This window comes from Apteryx mantelli, chromosome 3, assembly GCF_036417845.1.
Source record: "Apteryx mantelli isolate bAptMan1 chromosome 3, bAptMan1.hap1, whole genome shotgun sequence".
Taxonomy (NCBI): domain Eukaryota; kingdom Metazoa; phylum Chordata; class Aves; order Apterygiformes; family Apterygidae; genus Apteryx; species Apteryx mantelli.
The window spans coordinates 132,505,285-132,522,816 of NC_089980.1; the positions used below are offsets into that span (position 1 = coordinate 132,505,285).

The following is a 17,532-nucleotide window of genomic DNA, read 5'->3' on the forward strand; positions in this document are numbered from 1 at the left end:
ATTCATGTTAGCATTAATTACTCTTAATTCAAATCAAATCAAGGTCCCGTTATGCTGGTCTCTGTGCAAACAGGGTAACAGTGTTTGTCTTGGAGGGTTTGCGATACGAGAAACAGAAACCGATGAAAGACTGAGGATGGGGAGAAGGGATGTGACATGTAAGTAAATGATCACCGTGCGCTTTAGCCCAGTTGTCACTGTTGCATGCTCACGTCTGGGTTTCTTTGTTATTTCAAGGTGTGGAGGAAAAGATAGCGAAAGGGGCTGGCGAGGACTGTGCAGCTGGTTAGCTGAAGGGAGCATTAAAAGAAAGAAGACCAAAAGAGCAAGTGAACCATCATTTTTCATCTGTGTTCTCAAAATAGCAGAAGATCAGTGTTAATGTAACTTACAGACTGGCATTCTTCAGGATCTTGGAAAGCAAATTAACAGAGGGACTCTGCTATGATTGGTATTTCATTACATCATTTTCTTGTTCTACAAGTATATGTCTCTGTATAGGCTTTCTTCTGCCGTAGGAGGATTTAAGAAATCAGGATGGAGACAGAGGATAGGATTAATCTCATGTAATTTTAGCAGTCTAAAAGTCAGGCTCTCTGGACTAGCCTAGTTATTTCAGCTCCCTTTTTAACCAATGGCAAGAGAGAGGTATTTTCAGTGGGAGAGTCATGTAAATAGATAACGTTAGGCTGAAGCAGTCAGTCTCCGGCTGTAGTGACTGCAGGGAGATCTACAGCTCTGGCTGTGGTTAAGGAGTTTGCAATCATTTGATGGGAGCAGCATTAGGCTGATACTGAGCTGTGAAGTGCCAATATACAGCAAACACAAGACAGAACTAATGTTTGCCTCTTTCCTCATTGCTTTTCAGCCTCAGACACTGACAGGGTTGCAATCAGTCAGGCTCCACTGAAATGCCCATGAGGAGACTAACTCTTTTATGTTTTGGTCTCATCAGCAATCCTCAGAATTATTTAAAAGGCTTTTGGAAGTGCTCATGCAAACAGAAAAAAAGGCAATCAGCTGGAGCACGCATGAAGGCATCAGTCATAGTCTGTATGTTTATCAGAAGTGCCCCATCATGCGCCTCAGGATTGCAGCTGTTGTTTTCTTAACGGGGTTCGCATTGCGCCAGGGAGACACTACCGCTGAGGACCTGGGAGACACTGATATGTGCAGGCCTGCCATGTGGTCACAGGCTGGCAGAAATACTGTTAAGGAAATAGGAATATCTACTAGGCATAACAAACCTCATTTATGATATTACCAATAGCTTCAAGTCCTTTTGCCCAAAGTGCTAAAATCTAGCAATGCCAACACCCTTGCACGGCACTGGAGATTTCCCTGGAGGTCCTTGTCGCTAAAGATGTGCGGTTCAGCAGGCTGGGGTTTCATTGCACTACATTAAGCACTCCTGCTATAGAGCCCAGTTCTGTAAATTAGCCAATTTATTATGATACGGATTTCTGGTTTAAAAGAACAATTCTACCCTGCATACTTTTCAAGATGGAAAGGCACAGACGGGTGTAAACTCTTCTGTCAGCATGTCTGTATAAATCCAGTTAGCTCAAATGGGAAAACTCACACCTGCCACAGCATCACAAGGAGAATGTATCTAAAAATGATTTCATTTCTCTGTTTAGATGTTCTTTGTATACAGCCTTGAAATAATCACAAAATGTCCCGTCTCAAATGTGATACAGAATCATATGGTCAGTCAAAACAAAATTTCTGCAGGAGATTCATCAGTTGACCTTTATAAGTTTGTTCCTCATATTTGTTGCTGTAAGCTAAGTGATAGTCACAAGATGCAGATATTATAATATTATTGATAATCCCTATGGTTCAAGGAATCTCTTCCTCTTGGAAAACACTAGCAAGCAGAAGACATTGCTTCCACAGTTATACCCTCTGCTCCTAAAATCTGAACCATCCCAGGCATCTTAAGGTAGGGTGAGAGACTGCTTCACATCTTGTATTAAGATTGTGGGAAGAGACTGAACCACTAACCGCTGTGAGAGTGGTTTAGTCCCTCACCTGCATGATCAGACCCTCTTAATTACAGAAGTTACCACTAACACAGAACAACAGCTAAGATAAAAGTAAATAAAGAAGATATGTACAGCAATCCAATTGGGTGGACAATCAAATTACAATCATTTTAGAGGTATATAGAGAGGAATAAGATGAAAGCCATGCTTTTAGTACCTATGTTTTAGATTTGTTACCAGAAGTACTCCATCTTTTTCTTATCTTTAATCATCCTTCTGGTCAAGGTCCCCCTCTTGCCTGAATACATTGTCCTGAGATATGCCTCCCTGGAAGAAGATCCAGATTAAGGTACACATTTCCTCGTATATCTTGCTGCCTGAGGTCCTACTAAGCTTCAGATCTTCTTTTCCTTGTGCACCAAGGATTCCAAGGATTTATTGACTTTTCACATGGCAGTAGTTTAAACTTTCTATTGTTTCTTCCCTGCTGAAAAGTGGATGGTCCTTGGCCATGGAAGACACAATCAGCTCCTGTCCAGGCAGTCAAGAAAGTCTTCTAGCAAGTGTTCTGGTATTTGTCTAAACTATATAAAAATCATTAACTTTCATGGCAGAGGGAGGGTCAATGCTTGTGAAGAGGTTTTTGTGTACTTAAACTTACTTTTCAGGTAAATCTGCAATGTCATTGCCAAACTTTACACCTGAAAATTAATACAATGGATGTGAGAAGTTGATTGATGGAGAATAGACATGACAGAAAGAAACCAGTTTGGTATGATGATGGGCTAGAGAGCACAGCTTTTGACTTTGGCTTTAAGGGGTACTATAAAATGTTGGTATTTCACTATACTATTAGTGAGTGTTTTTCCATCATCTTCTACTGGAATCTTTCTTCAAATAAGTTTGATTTTCTGGTAAAATTATAGCATTTTACATGGATGCAAATAAAATTAGGTCTATTCCTCGCCCAGCTGAGTACCTTAATTAACAATTACCACTGTCTGTGTGACTATGATCAATTTACTTAATCTCTTTGTGCTTTAGTTTCCTGAATGTAGGTGGGAGTAGTAACATCAGTGATTAAGCAGAAGAGCAAATGAATTCTACATTGCTGAAACAGAAAGTTTCTCCTCTTTAAAAAAAAGGGATTGTGTGAGCCTAAACCATCTAAAATGACGTATTTTCAAATCAATAGGCTTGGATAAGTTCACAGTTTCATAAAGTTCAAGGCCAGAAGAGAATATTAGATCACTTAGCCTCCCCTCCCGAATACCACGGGCTGTTAAATTTCACCCGTATAGACCATACTGGCTCAAAACATTTAGTCAGACAGCGAATAGGTCATGTCAATATGCTGCTAATGGCCATGGCCCCTGCTATTATAGGGATCGATTAGCTGAAACATGCTCAGATGTCCCAGGAGATGAATTGGGCTCGCTAGTGTTCAGGAAGAAAAAATTTTCATGTGACCTGTTCGTCTATTCCCAGGGAAGAAATCATGACTTCCCACCCCCTCCTCAGAAAGCCATAGGTTGTTATTCTAGATAAAATAATGGAAGGGTCATTTCCTGTAAACTAGCAGCAGAGAATTTTAAACTAAAAATGTACTTAGTGCCCACTGCCCCAATTTCAAAGAAAGCAGTCTTTGTCCTCCCTATATATGGCAAGATTACATGTGTGATTGTTAATGAAAACTGAACATAATTCTTGGGTTTCCTGGGGCAGTAGAGTAAAACTGTGTTTAGGCATTTAACTTTAATGGCATTTTCCTATGATTAAAAGCCCTGTGATTTTTTCCTGTTATTGAAAGCCCTATTACAGTTCATTATTACAGCCCATTTCAGTTTTGGTTTGAAACATAGTAGAGACAACATGGATTTATACAGTTATCACCCATATAAGCAAACCCTCTTCCTTATGCCTTGACCCAAAAGAGTACATATTGTCATGCTGGTCCTCCTTCCTAGAAGGTTTACAGAGGCTGGCAATATCCAGCCCCTCCTCCAAAAGTTCCTAGTGGCTTCTGACGGCAGTTGGGGCCTTGATGTAAAGTTGAATGATAAATTCAGATGAAATTCCAAGCCCAAAGGGTTTAAAGGTTACAGCAAAAGCAACAGATAAATGCTGAACAGACGTGCTTCTTTCTAGACAGTATCAAAGGTAGGCTGGTTTTCAGGCTTAAGTAATGTTTTTGGTCAAAGTTAGGTAGGATTATACAAATGCACAGGTGAGAGAAACCTCAGGAATCAAAATAGGGTCTGTCTCACAGCACTAAGATAGGACATACCTAGACCTCCATTGACTTTTATTAGTCTAACCTGTTTTTTTAAGCTTGCAATGAAGAAGACTTTACAACCTCCTTCGACAGTCTGTTCTAGTGTTTAATGATCCTTAGAGGAAGAAAGATTTCTTTTTCTCATATCTGACCTAAATCTTTTTTTCTGCAAATGAAGCCAATGACATCTTGTCCTCCTCCCAGTGGACATGGGGAATAATTGATTGCTGTCCTCTTCATAACAACCTTTTTCATGTTGAAGGACTGCTAGGGAGTCCCCATCGGCATTCTGGTCTCTAGGGGAAAAAAAAACAAAACAAAACAGAACAGAACAATTCATTCAGCTTTTCTTTGTATTTTTCATGTTTCACAACAAAGATATTGTTTGTCATTTTTATTCCCCAAGGCATTCACCCCATTTTTTCCACATCTTTTAAAAAGTATCATGCCCCAGCTCAAAACGGTACTCCAGCTTATGCCTCCATAATACCAGAATAAGCATAATTACTACCTCCAAAATCTTATATGTTATTACTGTTAATTCAGGCTAAGATAACCTTTGTATATGTTTCAACAAAAGCATATTTGGGGCATATTCCCTTTGCAGTTCACCATAGCCCCTAAATAATCTGTTTTGCTTCTGTCTTGACTGTTACTGCTTATTAGGTATTTCTTTTATTTGATTTCCCAAAACAAAGTTTATCACTTTGCATTTGTCTGCATTAAATTTAATCTTACTGACTTCCGATGATTTCTCCAAGTTTACATTCTAATCTTGCTCTACACTGGGTTTGCATTCCTCCCCAGTTTAGCCTTACACACAAATTCTGTAAGTGTCCAAATCATTAGTTGAAAATATTAAATAGAACGAGGCCCCACGTGGACCTCTGACATGATCTCCCTTGAAATGTCCTCCCCAATTTGAAAAAACATTCCCAACAACTTTGTTCTTGCATTCCTTCAACTAATTGGATACATATTTCCTATTTTTTTTCCTCTGGACAGTATTCTTTTAATTTGCTTGTGAGAATGCCAAAAAGGTATTAATAGCCTCATTAAGAGAGATATCTTCCTCCCTTTTCCCATTATGCCAGCTACTTTTCAAAGAAAGAAATTAGGCTGAATTGATATAATTTGTTTTTGATAAATCTATATTGGCTTTTTCTGATCACTTTCTTATCCTCTCAGTGACTATAAATTAGTTTACTATTGCTTATTCTATTACCTTTTGAGATAAAAATTAAGCTGATGGTCCTTAAATTCTGTAGGTCTTTTACTGCCTCCTTTTTGAAGATCAATATTATGCTTGCCCTCTCCATTCTTCTTGGACCATCCCATCTATGCGCATTCTCTAAGGTAACTGCTAATAGTTTGGAGATTGCTTTGACTCAGTTTTTTATTTGATTAACTTCTCCAAGCTCTTCCAACTGGAATAAATTTAATTGAATTAAGTGGTCTTTAACCTGTTATTTCACTCAGAGAGGTTATGGAATCTCCATCCTCGGAGATATTCAAAACCCGGCTGGGCATGGTCCTGGGCAGCCTGCTCTAGCTGACCCTGCTTGAGCAGGGGAATTGGACCAGATGTTCTCCAGAGATCCCTTCCGATCACAATTCACAGAATTCTGCAGTACCTCGATTCTGTGATTCTTCTGTCTCTATACCTATCCTCCTAAAACTTATATTAAATATGTGCTCATAACTAATCTTTTGTTTTGAAGATTGAAACAGAAAAAGCTTTAAATATTTCCATCTTCTCTGCAGCTTCCCTTATTTATTCTCCCCAAAATAATGGACTTAAACTGTCTATCTTCTCTCTTCTCTAGTAGTCATAGGTTGTTGCTTGTCTGGCAAATACAAAATTGCTGTATTTTGTTCATGTCATGTTAGTACTAGCGAAACTTGACAGTTTTGACCCAGAACCAAGGCCCCTGTGAACTTCCTAGAACTGCCCAGTGAACTTAACTCTACTGTCAATTTTGCCAGTGATATTAGCAATGAAGCTGAAGGAATAGAATTTCACAGACTGACTCTGGTGTCTGAATCATTGGAAAGGTCAGAAAAATATTAGCTTCTGTCCAATGCAGACAAAAAAGTTGTTTGTTTTTTTTTCCTTTGTGGGGAAGGGAAATGGACCTGCTCATCTGGAGAAAAGAACAGATACTGACTGAAAAACTTGATAACATAGTGATGATGTGGTAAAACCAGTCAAGGAAAGATTTTTGGGGTCCATATAGAATCTTTAGTGATAAAGTAGTCGTTCCATCAAATATGTATCTGGTAAAAACAGAAGTTTTGCACATGTATGCACAAGCCGAATGTTGGATTTCACAGGATCTGGACCCCTTTGTTGCTGTTGTGCCTTCTAGCTGTGCTTTGTGATCTGAAGATGAGAAACAGAGCTTCGTTTATCTGTCTTACAAAACAAAGCTGATGTCCCCACTGAGCAATGAGAAGGCAATGCCTGGGAGAGCAAATCTTCAGGGCTCTACTAACATATGACTTTTGCCATAATACTAAATCTTGAAAATGTTCCTTGTTTTGAAATTTAAATGAAAATTCCATTGCTTTGCATAAAAAGGTAGGAGTTCCCTTCCCTCTTAAAAGCATTCTCAAATCCCTGAAATCTCCATATTGAATGTCATCACCAGATCTTCTAGTGGGAGCAAGGGAAATACTGCACAGTATTCCCCAATTCCCATTTTTGTGTGATACAGAGGAAGTTTTCTGGAAAGGGTGGATAATTAGAAAGTTTACATTTGTGCAATAATAGGAAAAGCAGTGCTAGGTTTCATCCTCAAAGAGGATTGCAAATATCAATGTTTTATTTCTTAAAATATTACTCATTCCACTAGAAAAAAAATCTAGAGTTTTATAATAGTATTTTAATCTTCAGTTTTAACACAGCTTGGTGCATACACATTAGTGTATACTCTTGGGTAGTCTTTGTATACACGTTTCAGAAGGAAGAACCTTTTTATTAGTCAATATATACCTACCTTAAGATTAAATGCACTCAGGCACAAATTGCTGAGAACTTGATACACTACAGTTTAAAACTGAATAAGAATAAAACTGTTGTATAGATGCAAGAGTGAACATAACCTCACAGGTTGGCAGATGAGTGAGATTATGTAATAAGCAGAGAAAAAGTCGATACTACTGTAAGTTGATGATAGAGCTGGTAGAGCATTTCTTCACCTAAGGCCTCTTTGGAAAGTGCCCATTCATCATAACTCAAACTGTTTGTGTGAAAAGTCTTGCTCTGACAATTTTCTGATTTAAAAACATCAAAGTGATCCACTCTATCCATTTTAACATTTCCAAACTCTTGGCGTTTTCTATTTGATTTTATGATTCACTTTTAGCTCTGTTTCCTAACAAGAAGCTCCCACAATCATGTGGATTCAAAAAGGGATTAGATAAACTCATGAAGGTCCATCAGTGTCTCCAAACATGACGTTGCAAATGCAGCCGCTGATTTTGGCAGGCCTTTCACTCCTGACTGCCAAAATCACAGAGGCTAAACTGGGTAGGAATGACTCTACAGGCGCCCTGCTTCCAATACCCTTTTCTTAAAAATCTATCCCTGTTCTTTGTCAGGTCAGCTAGACACATGTAGAGCAACCCTTAGTTTGACCTAATGTGCCTGCAGTTTTGTTGTTGAAGGGAAAAGAGAGGTTGGAGAAGAAAGACATTTTCAAAATCTCATCCAGACCCTAGATAATTGTTCCCGATGTGATATCTGCAGACCACAGTTTCCCTTAGTCCTAGATGGCAGGAAATCACCTGGAAATTGGGGGGGAGCTCAGCATGATCACTCTGCCCTCTGTGAGAGAGGTTGGTTGAGAAGTGAAGACAGGAAGAACGCCACCCACTGTGGGAGCACAAATCTGGTGCTACTGCCCATCTCCCTCGGACTTCCTCATAACAGAAGAGAAAAAGAAAAGAGAACTAGAGAGAGAGAGAAAGAAAGAAGAGGGGGTGCCTAAAGCTGGAAGAGAAGGGGCAAGGAATATCAGAAACTGGGTGGGAAAGGAAAAAGTGTTATAGTCATACAAATGGGATATTAACAAGTGTCAAGAGGTACTATCAGATACTAGAGGGATCTTCAGCAGAAACATCTGAAAAAGAATGATCCAGAATCAATTGGTATATGGAAAGGGGGTGAGCACAGATATCTGAGGAAAAGCATTGTATCCTAGTGTTTCCAAAATAGAATTAAACACAGCGTCTATACCATTAAATTAAACAGAACCAGGACATGGGCACTGGAACAGAATTGTCTTTATTGATGACCAGCGAGCATGGTCCACACACTGGAGGGTATTTACATGCTTGCTTTAAATATAAGATAAATTTGCACCAAGTCATTGGATTCTGTAACTCTACTCAGACTAAGGAGCCAGTTTTTCTGCTAGACAGTCTAAATGTGACAGTGCGCCAGAATGCCATGCCCTGGGAATTTGAACTGACTCACCCTAAACTTCCCAAGAAATCCAAGGTCCCTCCCGAAGCAAGATGCTGATTCATAAGACGGAAACATTTCCACAAAGATTTTTTTGCTAACTGCAAGATTTCTGTAACATTGTGTGTTTATCTTTCACTAGGGATGCTATTTGCAGTAAAACAGGTAGCATTCACAGAACTTGACAGCTTATGCTGTAATTTTCCTCATCTAGAATGGCTGTCAGGAGTCTGCTTTGGGCAACATAAGTAGCTGTATAAATCTAAACAATTTAAATGAAAAGAGAAACTCAACAAATTTTTTGTTCACTATTACACACTTCATTATTTGCAAATCTCCTGCTGTCATATTTTTGGTTTAGTTACAAGAATATTACCTCCTGTTTTGCTGCATGTAATGCTGTTTTTACACAGACTGAATGCGTACTGAGGGGTGGAGGGGCTGTTTCTAATGCTTCCTCTGCCCAGTGGGGTGTCTCCTTACCTTGTCCAAAATTTTGTCAGGGCTTGATCCAAAGTGCAGAAAACGGCATAGGGGTCTTTCCACTGATATCACTGAGTTTTGGATGAGATTGATGTTATGAGAGCTTAAAAAGCAGAGGATTGAGAACTGACAATTGGTTCTCAATTGGTAGGAGTGGGAGTTAGAGGGTTCATCCTTCCTGGGGGATCATGCTGAGGTTAAGGCTGCCAACCTTTGCATGTTGGCTCATGTTAAGGAAGCCCCAGACAGAATAGCTATGTTGTAACTTAAGGCTGCGGTAAGAGAAGGTGGGAGAACTTTGGCAGCTACCCAGCCCCTGAGGTCATCATCAATTTTTCATCATATCATTCTTCAGCATAAGACAAAATATGACTTTATGGTGAAAACAGTCTGTATGATATCAGACTGATTCTCCCTCCATTTCTGAAGCATCTTACCTGCATTCCTCTATTTCCTTTTCCATAGAGGAAACCTGTGTCCTGCTCAGGTTGACACAGAGTGCGAGTGTGACAGTCACCACACCAAGACAATCACACCTGATAGTCAATAAGGAGGAAGTTAACAGTTCACCTTCTCCTAAAGCAGGGATCTACACTTGGTCAAAAACTCTAGAAGCTATTTTGTTTTTTTTTCCCCTTTCACTGAAGATGAGGGGAGCCTATGATGACTGCTTCAGAAGCACACATGTAAACACATAGACATCCAGGGAGTGATTCAGATCTCCTCCATATCTAGTACTATTTGAGACATCCTAGGACATCTAAGTTATCAGCTCAGGGATGACAGATATGACACAAGGCCCACAAGAGACCCATGCTGTCCTGGAGGGACAGAAAGGCAAATACTTTTGTCTATGTTTTTTTCTGTGTGTGTTAATTTTTATTTTTCCCCAAATTTGAAATTCTCTACAGGAAAATAAAAGAATATATATATTCTAAGTATAAATTATACCTATGTATGTATGTATATACATATATATACAATGAATAATTATTTTAATAGTTAAACCTTTTCGAGTAAGTTTAGCTTTAACTTTATAGTTCTGTCCCAAAACTTAATAGCTGTAGAATTCCTGGATTCTGACTGTGATGAGTAAATCTATATTAAGCTTCAATTTAAAATAAAAGATCATACCCCTAAAATACTTTTCAGGATGGAACACAAAGTAAGAACCTTTCCTGGAGCACTGACCACCTCTGACTCTTTTCTGAATGTCCTCCTTCCGAGGGAATTCCACCTCACCAGGAGGAGCTCTTGATAGCTGAGACAGAGACAGAGACAGAGAGACATGATCATGAAGAAAGCATAAGCTTTCCAGACAATTAATGTGGACTAATGATGTAGCAAATATTGTATTCTACGTCACCATCATGTCAAGTAGGGACAAGTAGGGAAACTTGCAGACAACGACTGAGGCTTTCCAATTTCACGCAGTAGGTAGAGAACCATTATACAAGATGTTCTGGTTATGTATATTTAATAACAGTATTTTTTTTTCCTTTGTTCATTACCAAGAACCAAGGTGTTCATTTCTTGATCACACCTACTCACTTCTCAGGTAACACTATTAATTTATATTCTGGAAGTTGCTTCTTGCATTAGTAAGTGTGTCAAAATGAATCCCTTAAACCTTGAAAGATGCAGTAGGCTGCCACAAGGAATTTCAAGAATGAACCCTAAACTTAAGCTAAACGATATCCTGCTTAGTCCTATATAGGCAGTTCATTTGGGAATTAATTCAATGGCTATTAAAATCAATGAGTATCTTTTCAAAGCGTATTTCATCATTCAGGACAGGGATGCCGAACATGGAGAATCTCAGAACATCAGTCCATTTATTTAAGCACCTGCATATGAATTCTGGTATCTAGCTTTAGACAGACCTGTGTGAGCATTTTGCTTTTGTTTAACTGATAAGAAAATCATAACAAAACTTAGTTGACAAATTTTTTAACTGCTGCAGGATGAAAAAATGTGCCCCCCTGTTATATATACACATATATATTTTTTGTTTTATCGTTTCAGGTCATGGAACCAAAGGAGTGTTTGAACTTCTTTCAGGATGGCGTCGAACCAGAGAGAATCTGCCATTCAAGGATAGAGTAGCAGATGCCTACTCGGATGTCATGGTCTCCTATACAATGACAAGCTCCTTGTACTTCATAGCCTTTGGCATGGGTGCCAGCCCTTTCACCAACATTGAAGCTGTAAAAGTCTTTTGCCAGAATATGTGTGTCTCCATTCTGTTGAATTACTTCTATATCTTCTCTTTCTTTGGTTCCTGCCTGGTCTTTGCTGGCCAGTTGGAGCAGAACCGTTATCACAGCATCTTCTGCTGTAAAATCCCTTCAGCAGAATACCTGGACCGGAAACCTGTGTGGTTCCAGACTATGATGAATGACGGCCATCATCATACTTCTCATCATGAGACCAACCCGTACCAGCATCACTTTATCCAGCATTTTCTCCGAGAGCATTACAATGAGTGGATTACCAACATCTATGTCAAGCCATTTGTGGTAATACTATATCTCATCTATGCCTCTTTCTCCTTTATGGGGTGCTTACAGATTAATGATGGAGCCAATATTATCAACCTTCTAGCCAGTGAGTCTCCAAGCGTCTCCTATGCCCTCATTCAGCAAAAGTATTTCAGCAACTACAGCCCAGTGATAGGCTTCTACATTTATGAACCTCTGGAGTACTGGAATGGCACTGTGCAAGAAGACCTAAAAACACTTAGCCAGGGGTTCAATACAGTATCCTGGATTGAACAGTATTACCAGTACCTTCGAGTGGGTAATATTACTGCAACCAACAAAAGTGACTTTATCAGCATCCTCCAGAGCTCCTTTTTAAAAAAGCCAGAATTCCAGCACTTCAAAAATGACATCATTTTCTCCAAGGCTGGAGATGAGAACAACATAATTGCTTCTCGTTTGTACCTGGTGGCCAGGACTAGTGAAAACACACAGAGGGAGGCGGTGCAATTGTTGGAGAAGTTAAGGCCCCTCTCTCTTATACAGAGCATCAAGTTCATTGTGTTCAATCCTACCTTTGTCTTCATGGACCACTATGGTTTATCAGTAACTATGCCTGTCCTGATTTCTGGTTTTGGCATCCTGCTGGTGTTAATACTGACCTTTTTCCTGGTTATCCATCCTCTGGGAAATTTCTGGTTAATTCTCAGTGTCACCTCAATAGAGCTGGGTGTCCTTGGCTTGATGACCTTATGGAATGTAGACATGGATTGCATTTCTATACTGTGCCTTATCTACGCTTTGAATTTTGCCATAGATCACTGTGCACCCCTGCTTTATACATTTGTACTAGCTACGGAGCACACCCGAACTCAGTGTATAAAGAACTCCCTCCAAGAGCATGGGACAGCCATTTTGCAAAATGTTACTTCTTTTCTTATTGGGTTGGTCCCCCTTCTCTTTGTGCCTTCTAACTTGACCTTCACACTGTTCAAATGCTTGCTGCTTGCCGGCAGTTGCACACTTCTGCACTGTTTTGTTATTTTGCCCGTCTTTCTAACCTTTTTCCCACCTTCCAAAAAGCACCACAAGAAAAAGAAACGGGCCAAAAGGAAGGAACGAGAAGAGATTGAATGCATAGAGATTCAGGAGAATCCTGATCATGTGACAGCAGTCTGAAAGGCTTAGAAAAAAATATATATTCTCTTTTTAAAAAGCGTTGCACAGAGATGCAGGGAAAATAGAGCAAAGATCTCAGCTGCTTGTGCTGGCCAGGTCTGACAAGGAAAAGGAAGATCAAGAAGGGGTATTCATGACACATCAAGGTGCAAACTTTTTTTAACAAAAATAATGAAAGTAAAAATAATATCAAATGTTTCCTTTGAATCCTCATTCTCCACTAAGGAAGAGTCTGTTGGCCACTAAGTGTTCCTGAATCTCAGACTGTAGCCCTAATGGGAATTGTTTGATCTGTCACATGTAAGACTGAAGCAGGAGTGAAAAAAGAGTTACCATTAAGGTATTAGTAGGGAAAAAGGCAGAACAGTTTGATAAAATTGTCCACAGAAAAGCATAAACATTTCAACTGAGAAAAGGGAACAAAACCAAGAGAGTTAAAAAATGCTATGGTATTTTCTCCTTATTTTCTTGGGCAAGTTGGTTAAAACAAAACCTATGCACTTGGGAAGTAGGTGTTTAAAACAATCTAAGCCAAAGTACTTCCCAGTACTAGTGTACCATGTGTATCTATAACACCACAATTAAAGTGTTATTGTGAATTTAGATGGCAAAGTTATACTGCCAAGTGATAGAAGTGCTGTTCATATAAGAGAAGAAGTAATCATAGGCCATTTGGAAACCTAATATTTAGTTCCTTAAACACTGACTTATGACCTTTATCCCAAGTGGTCACAACTGTTGGTCATCACCTTACCTACATTTTGGTATTTTTGAACTGTGAAAGTCCCCTTGAACTAATAGAACTCATGAAACTAACCCAGGCCATTACCACTGCAACAGTATTTGCAGTTCCTGCAGTGTAACACTTCAAACCCCTACGTTTTTAGTGTTAACATTAAATACTGAATATTAATCAAGCAGTTGCTTTATAAGTAATGTTGGGTGGCATATCACAGACATAACAATGTGATCGTGGAATAGCTGAGTCAGCCCTGGAGCACCCGCACCATATTAGCATTATATATTTGGTCCAACGGACAAAGGAATATGTTTGCTGGTCCCTGCAATATGCTGCAGGAAGTGGGATTTTCCCCTTCCTTAAGCAAAATATCAGTCCAATACTTGCCACATACAAAAAAGAACTTGTTAAGTTTCTCATGGGGCTGAGTAAACCGCTACCTGTAAAAAGACAGATAGGTCCCCTGTGGGAAGGGGAGGTGAGGGAGGAACGTCTTTATTATTGTTATATTATTCCTAAATATTTGAGTGTTGATTGTCTGCAACATAAAGCTTTGTCCTGGCAGTTGAAATTTCATAGAGAAGTGCAGTAAATTCGCAGTTACTACATGACACTAGAAACTGTACTGTAAAGAATTATGAATGACTCTCTCTGCTTTGTAAACTATACAGCTTAGTAGCGCAAGAGGAGGGATGAAAAGAGATCTAGCCATTTCAGTTTGCTCTTGGCCCAGTCCCACGCTGGAGCTTGCCATGTCCATCTCCCCTTTTGGTGTTTTAAAAGGGCTTGCTTTCTACTCTCTGGAATATGGCATAGCATCACCTATATGAGCAATGTCTTCCTGAATATATAGTATCCATGAGGACACTATGTAAAGATATCAGTATATGGAGTGTTTGTCTACTTTGTATTACTTGTGGATTCCTTTAAAAGATGTCTGGAAGCTGTTTGCCTTCCAAAATGTATATACCTGTTTTTTTGTGGCTGGTTAACTCAGTCTCAGATCTGCAGAGAAGTTTGCTGATGAGGGCATGTACATATGTTTCACTAAAAAAAGCTCTCTGCAAGAAGTTTATTCTTTGCTCTGTGCCATCTCCTGTCCCTTCCTACTGTTTCATATTTAGGGAGAGCCAGGGTAAGTTCACTTGCCGCACAAAAAAAGCCATTTGAACACTGGTTCTAATGTTCATTAGCTGCTTCTGTTTTCAAGGAATGCAATTTTTCCTCTTCTCTGTACTTTCTGTACTTTGCCATTATCATTTGCCAAAAATGACCTCTGTGTTCTAGGAGTGGTCAAAGCTCTTAATAGTTCAAAGGACCTTTTGGATGCAACAGGATTTAGAGAAAGGAGAACTTTCTAGATAGACAAAGCTTCCAAAGTTTAAATCCCGATCTAAACTTCAGGTGTATCTACATCAAGGTTACTAGTTTGACCCGACATATCCCAGGGCCAGCTGTAAAGCTAAGATCTAAATAGTTTAGTAAGATTTATAAGCAGGGATGTTTAATGTTGGAATATGGCTCAGATGTGTCTCTAATTGGAAAGTGTTACTGACCTGGATTTGCATCTTGAAGATTTTGTGCAATATCCATCCTTTTTAGAACAGTCAGTTATGAATAACAAGCTTTCCATACCTCGTCTTACATTTCCCTTCTCCATTGTCTGTACAAAAACTGAATTATTATAGCATAACTGTGATCCTGGGGTGTCACTTCTGGAGGTTCCCTTTTTCACACGCACTCTGTGTCTCTCTGTGAAAGTTGCTCATGTCCTCTTGTACTGCCCAGATGTATCCCAGAGATCTCCGGCACGCATTGTATTGAAGAAAGTAGCATTTTCCAAAGTCATCAAAGCTGGTATTCCTCTCATCTAACTTTAGACACTGACAATGTAGATATTTATATCTGAGCTTCTTTTATGGCCATAGGAGAGGAACAGGCACTTCTGTGATGAGATTCATCTGACCCATTTTACAAGTTTGCATTAGGATTAAATGAATCATACCTTACAAGTGCCTGTTTCTGTGCATTGATGACAAAGGGAGCTCAGGGCAATTAACTCAGACATAGGCATTGCAGTGCAGACTTATCCACATTTGGTGAGTTTAATCCCACATAAAATGTCCAAATATCAAGTGAAAGAGAAAAGAAGGAAACTTTAGCAACTCACCTCCCAAACATCTATTTTAAGGACAATTTCCCAGTGTAACTCAGATCAAATTTTGCCTGGCTTTCATTCAGAACAGATCTTTTAAAAATTGGCACTGTCATCCCCTTAGCAGGGAATGATGAGCTAAGAAATCAGAGGATGACACTACTGAGGATGGGTCCACACAAGGTGATTCTGATGGTATGGCACATTGAAATGAGCTAGAGTATGATGAGATGTTAAACCAGCTTCTCTATGGATATCAGACATGCACACTAGCACTTGCATATACCAGACACAATATAAATTGAATACACGCTGGAACCAGGAGTTTTAAATTTCTTTGTCAACATGTAATGCGGAGCAGAAAACAAACTAGACCTTCCAAAGATATTATTTTGTTATCTTACTTATCAACTGTTTTCCAGATCCACCGAGAAAGGCCGTTGCAACTGTCACATTTGCAGATATGTCAGTCTCTGTGGACTAATGAAATGTTTCATCTGAAGCTAAAAAAGATTATTTTCTTCTATAATCCAATTCTCATTGGAATCATTTGGATAGTGTGGCTGGGGCAGTCCATATTTTTACTTTCTTTCCTTTTGTTCACTTGCTTTGCTTTTGGTCCTTTTCAATCAATTCTGCCCTCTTCTGCAGCCACATGACACCTGTTCAGCTCAACTGGAGCTACATAAGCACCTGTGAAGACAGAACACAGCCCACACAAAGCAATCTGATACCTTCATACATTGTGCATATTGGATCTTCATATGTACTTTTCTATTTTTGTTTTTGTTATTTTTTTTAACCAGTTACCAGGAGTCATCTGGGATACTGCACATATTCCTTTAATGTCTGTTTTTATATGTGGTCTACATAAACCAGAAAGAACCCCGTGTCCATTTTCCTACTTGGTTTGGTTTCATTCACTCAAAATATATTGGTTCAAATTCACAGCTGAGATAGATAACTCTGTTGAAGTCAACAGATTTATTGCCGTGATATATCTGACTTTGCATGTTTTCTTTCTGATAAGAAATGAAATCATGACAAATGAACCTCTTACATTTTTGATATGCCTGTTGAACATTATATCTGTCTGTCTATAATATATAGCCATTGTTGCATGCTGCATTCAGGAGGCTGCAGTGAAGATACTTTTCCTTTTGTAATTTCTCCATTCAACTTTCTCATATTGGCTATTTTCACTTTAACTAATCACCTCTGCAGTCCAACACTTGATGTTTCATAAACCTATTATCTAACAAAGCAACATACTTTTTATGGCCACAATAGGTATGGATGCATGGCACCTTGCATGTGTAATTTAAAACTATGTTCATTCTAAAGAGATTATCTTCAGGGCTATCATTCTTAGCTTTTTATTTCAAACAACTCCTATTTAGGATGTTACCTACCACATGTTAAGATCTATCTGAATTTACTTGTCCAACTCTAGTTTTTAAATTTTCTCCAGTGGGAAGGAAAGGAAGGAGTGTGGAAGGAAGAAATATGAAGTAAAATAGTTGTATAATCAGTGTTCTTTTTTTCCCAGAAGACTGTCACTGCTCTCTTCTTAATTAAGTCACACTGTGTAGTGACTCAAGCATAATTAAGATTTATTTCATTGGAGTTATTCCGTATTTCACTATGACAAGAACTTGGCTCATGCTAGTCTCTTTGATTAATTTTTCTGCAATTATAAACTTTAATAAGTTCTTTTTCATTGCAACACTAAGTTTTTTAGTACCTCAAGCTCTCATTTGATGTC

At 38.9% G+C, this 17,532-nt stretch overlaps 1 protein-coding gene across 1 annotated transcript in view; it reads left to right on the top strand.

Moving 5' to 3' along the window:
* Window positions 1-12,873, top strand: part of PTCHD4 (patched domain containing 4) — an 87,783-nt gene extending 74,910 nt beyond the window's left edge. The window contains exon 3 of the mRNA XM_013955614.2: window positions 11,240-12,873. Coding sequence (XP_013811068.2) covers window positions 11,240-12,873 — 1,634 coding nt within the window. The remainder of the gene's footprint in view (window positions 1-11,239) is intronic.
* The last annotated feature ends 4,659 nt before the right edge of the window (window positions 12,874-17,532 follow it).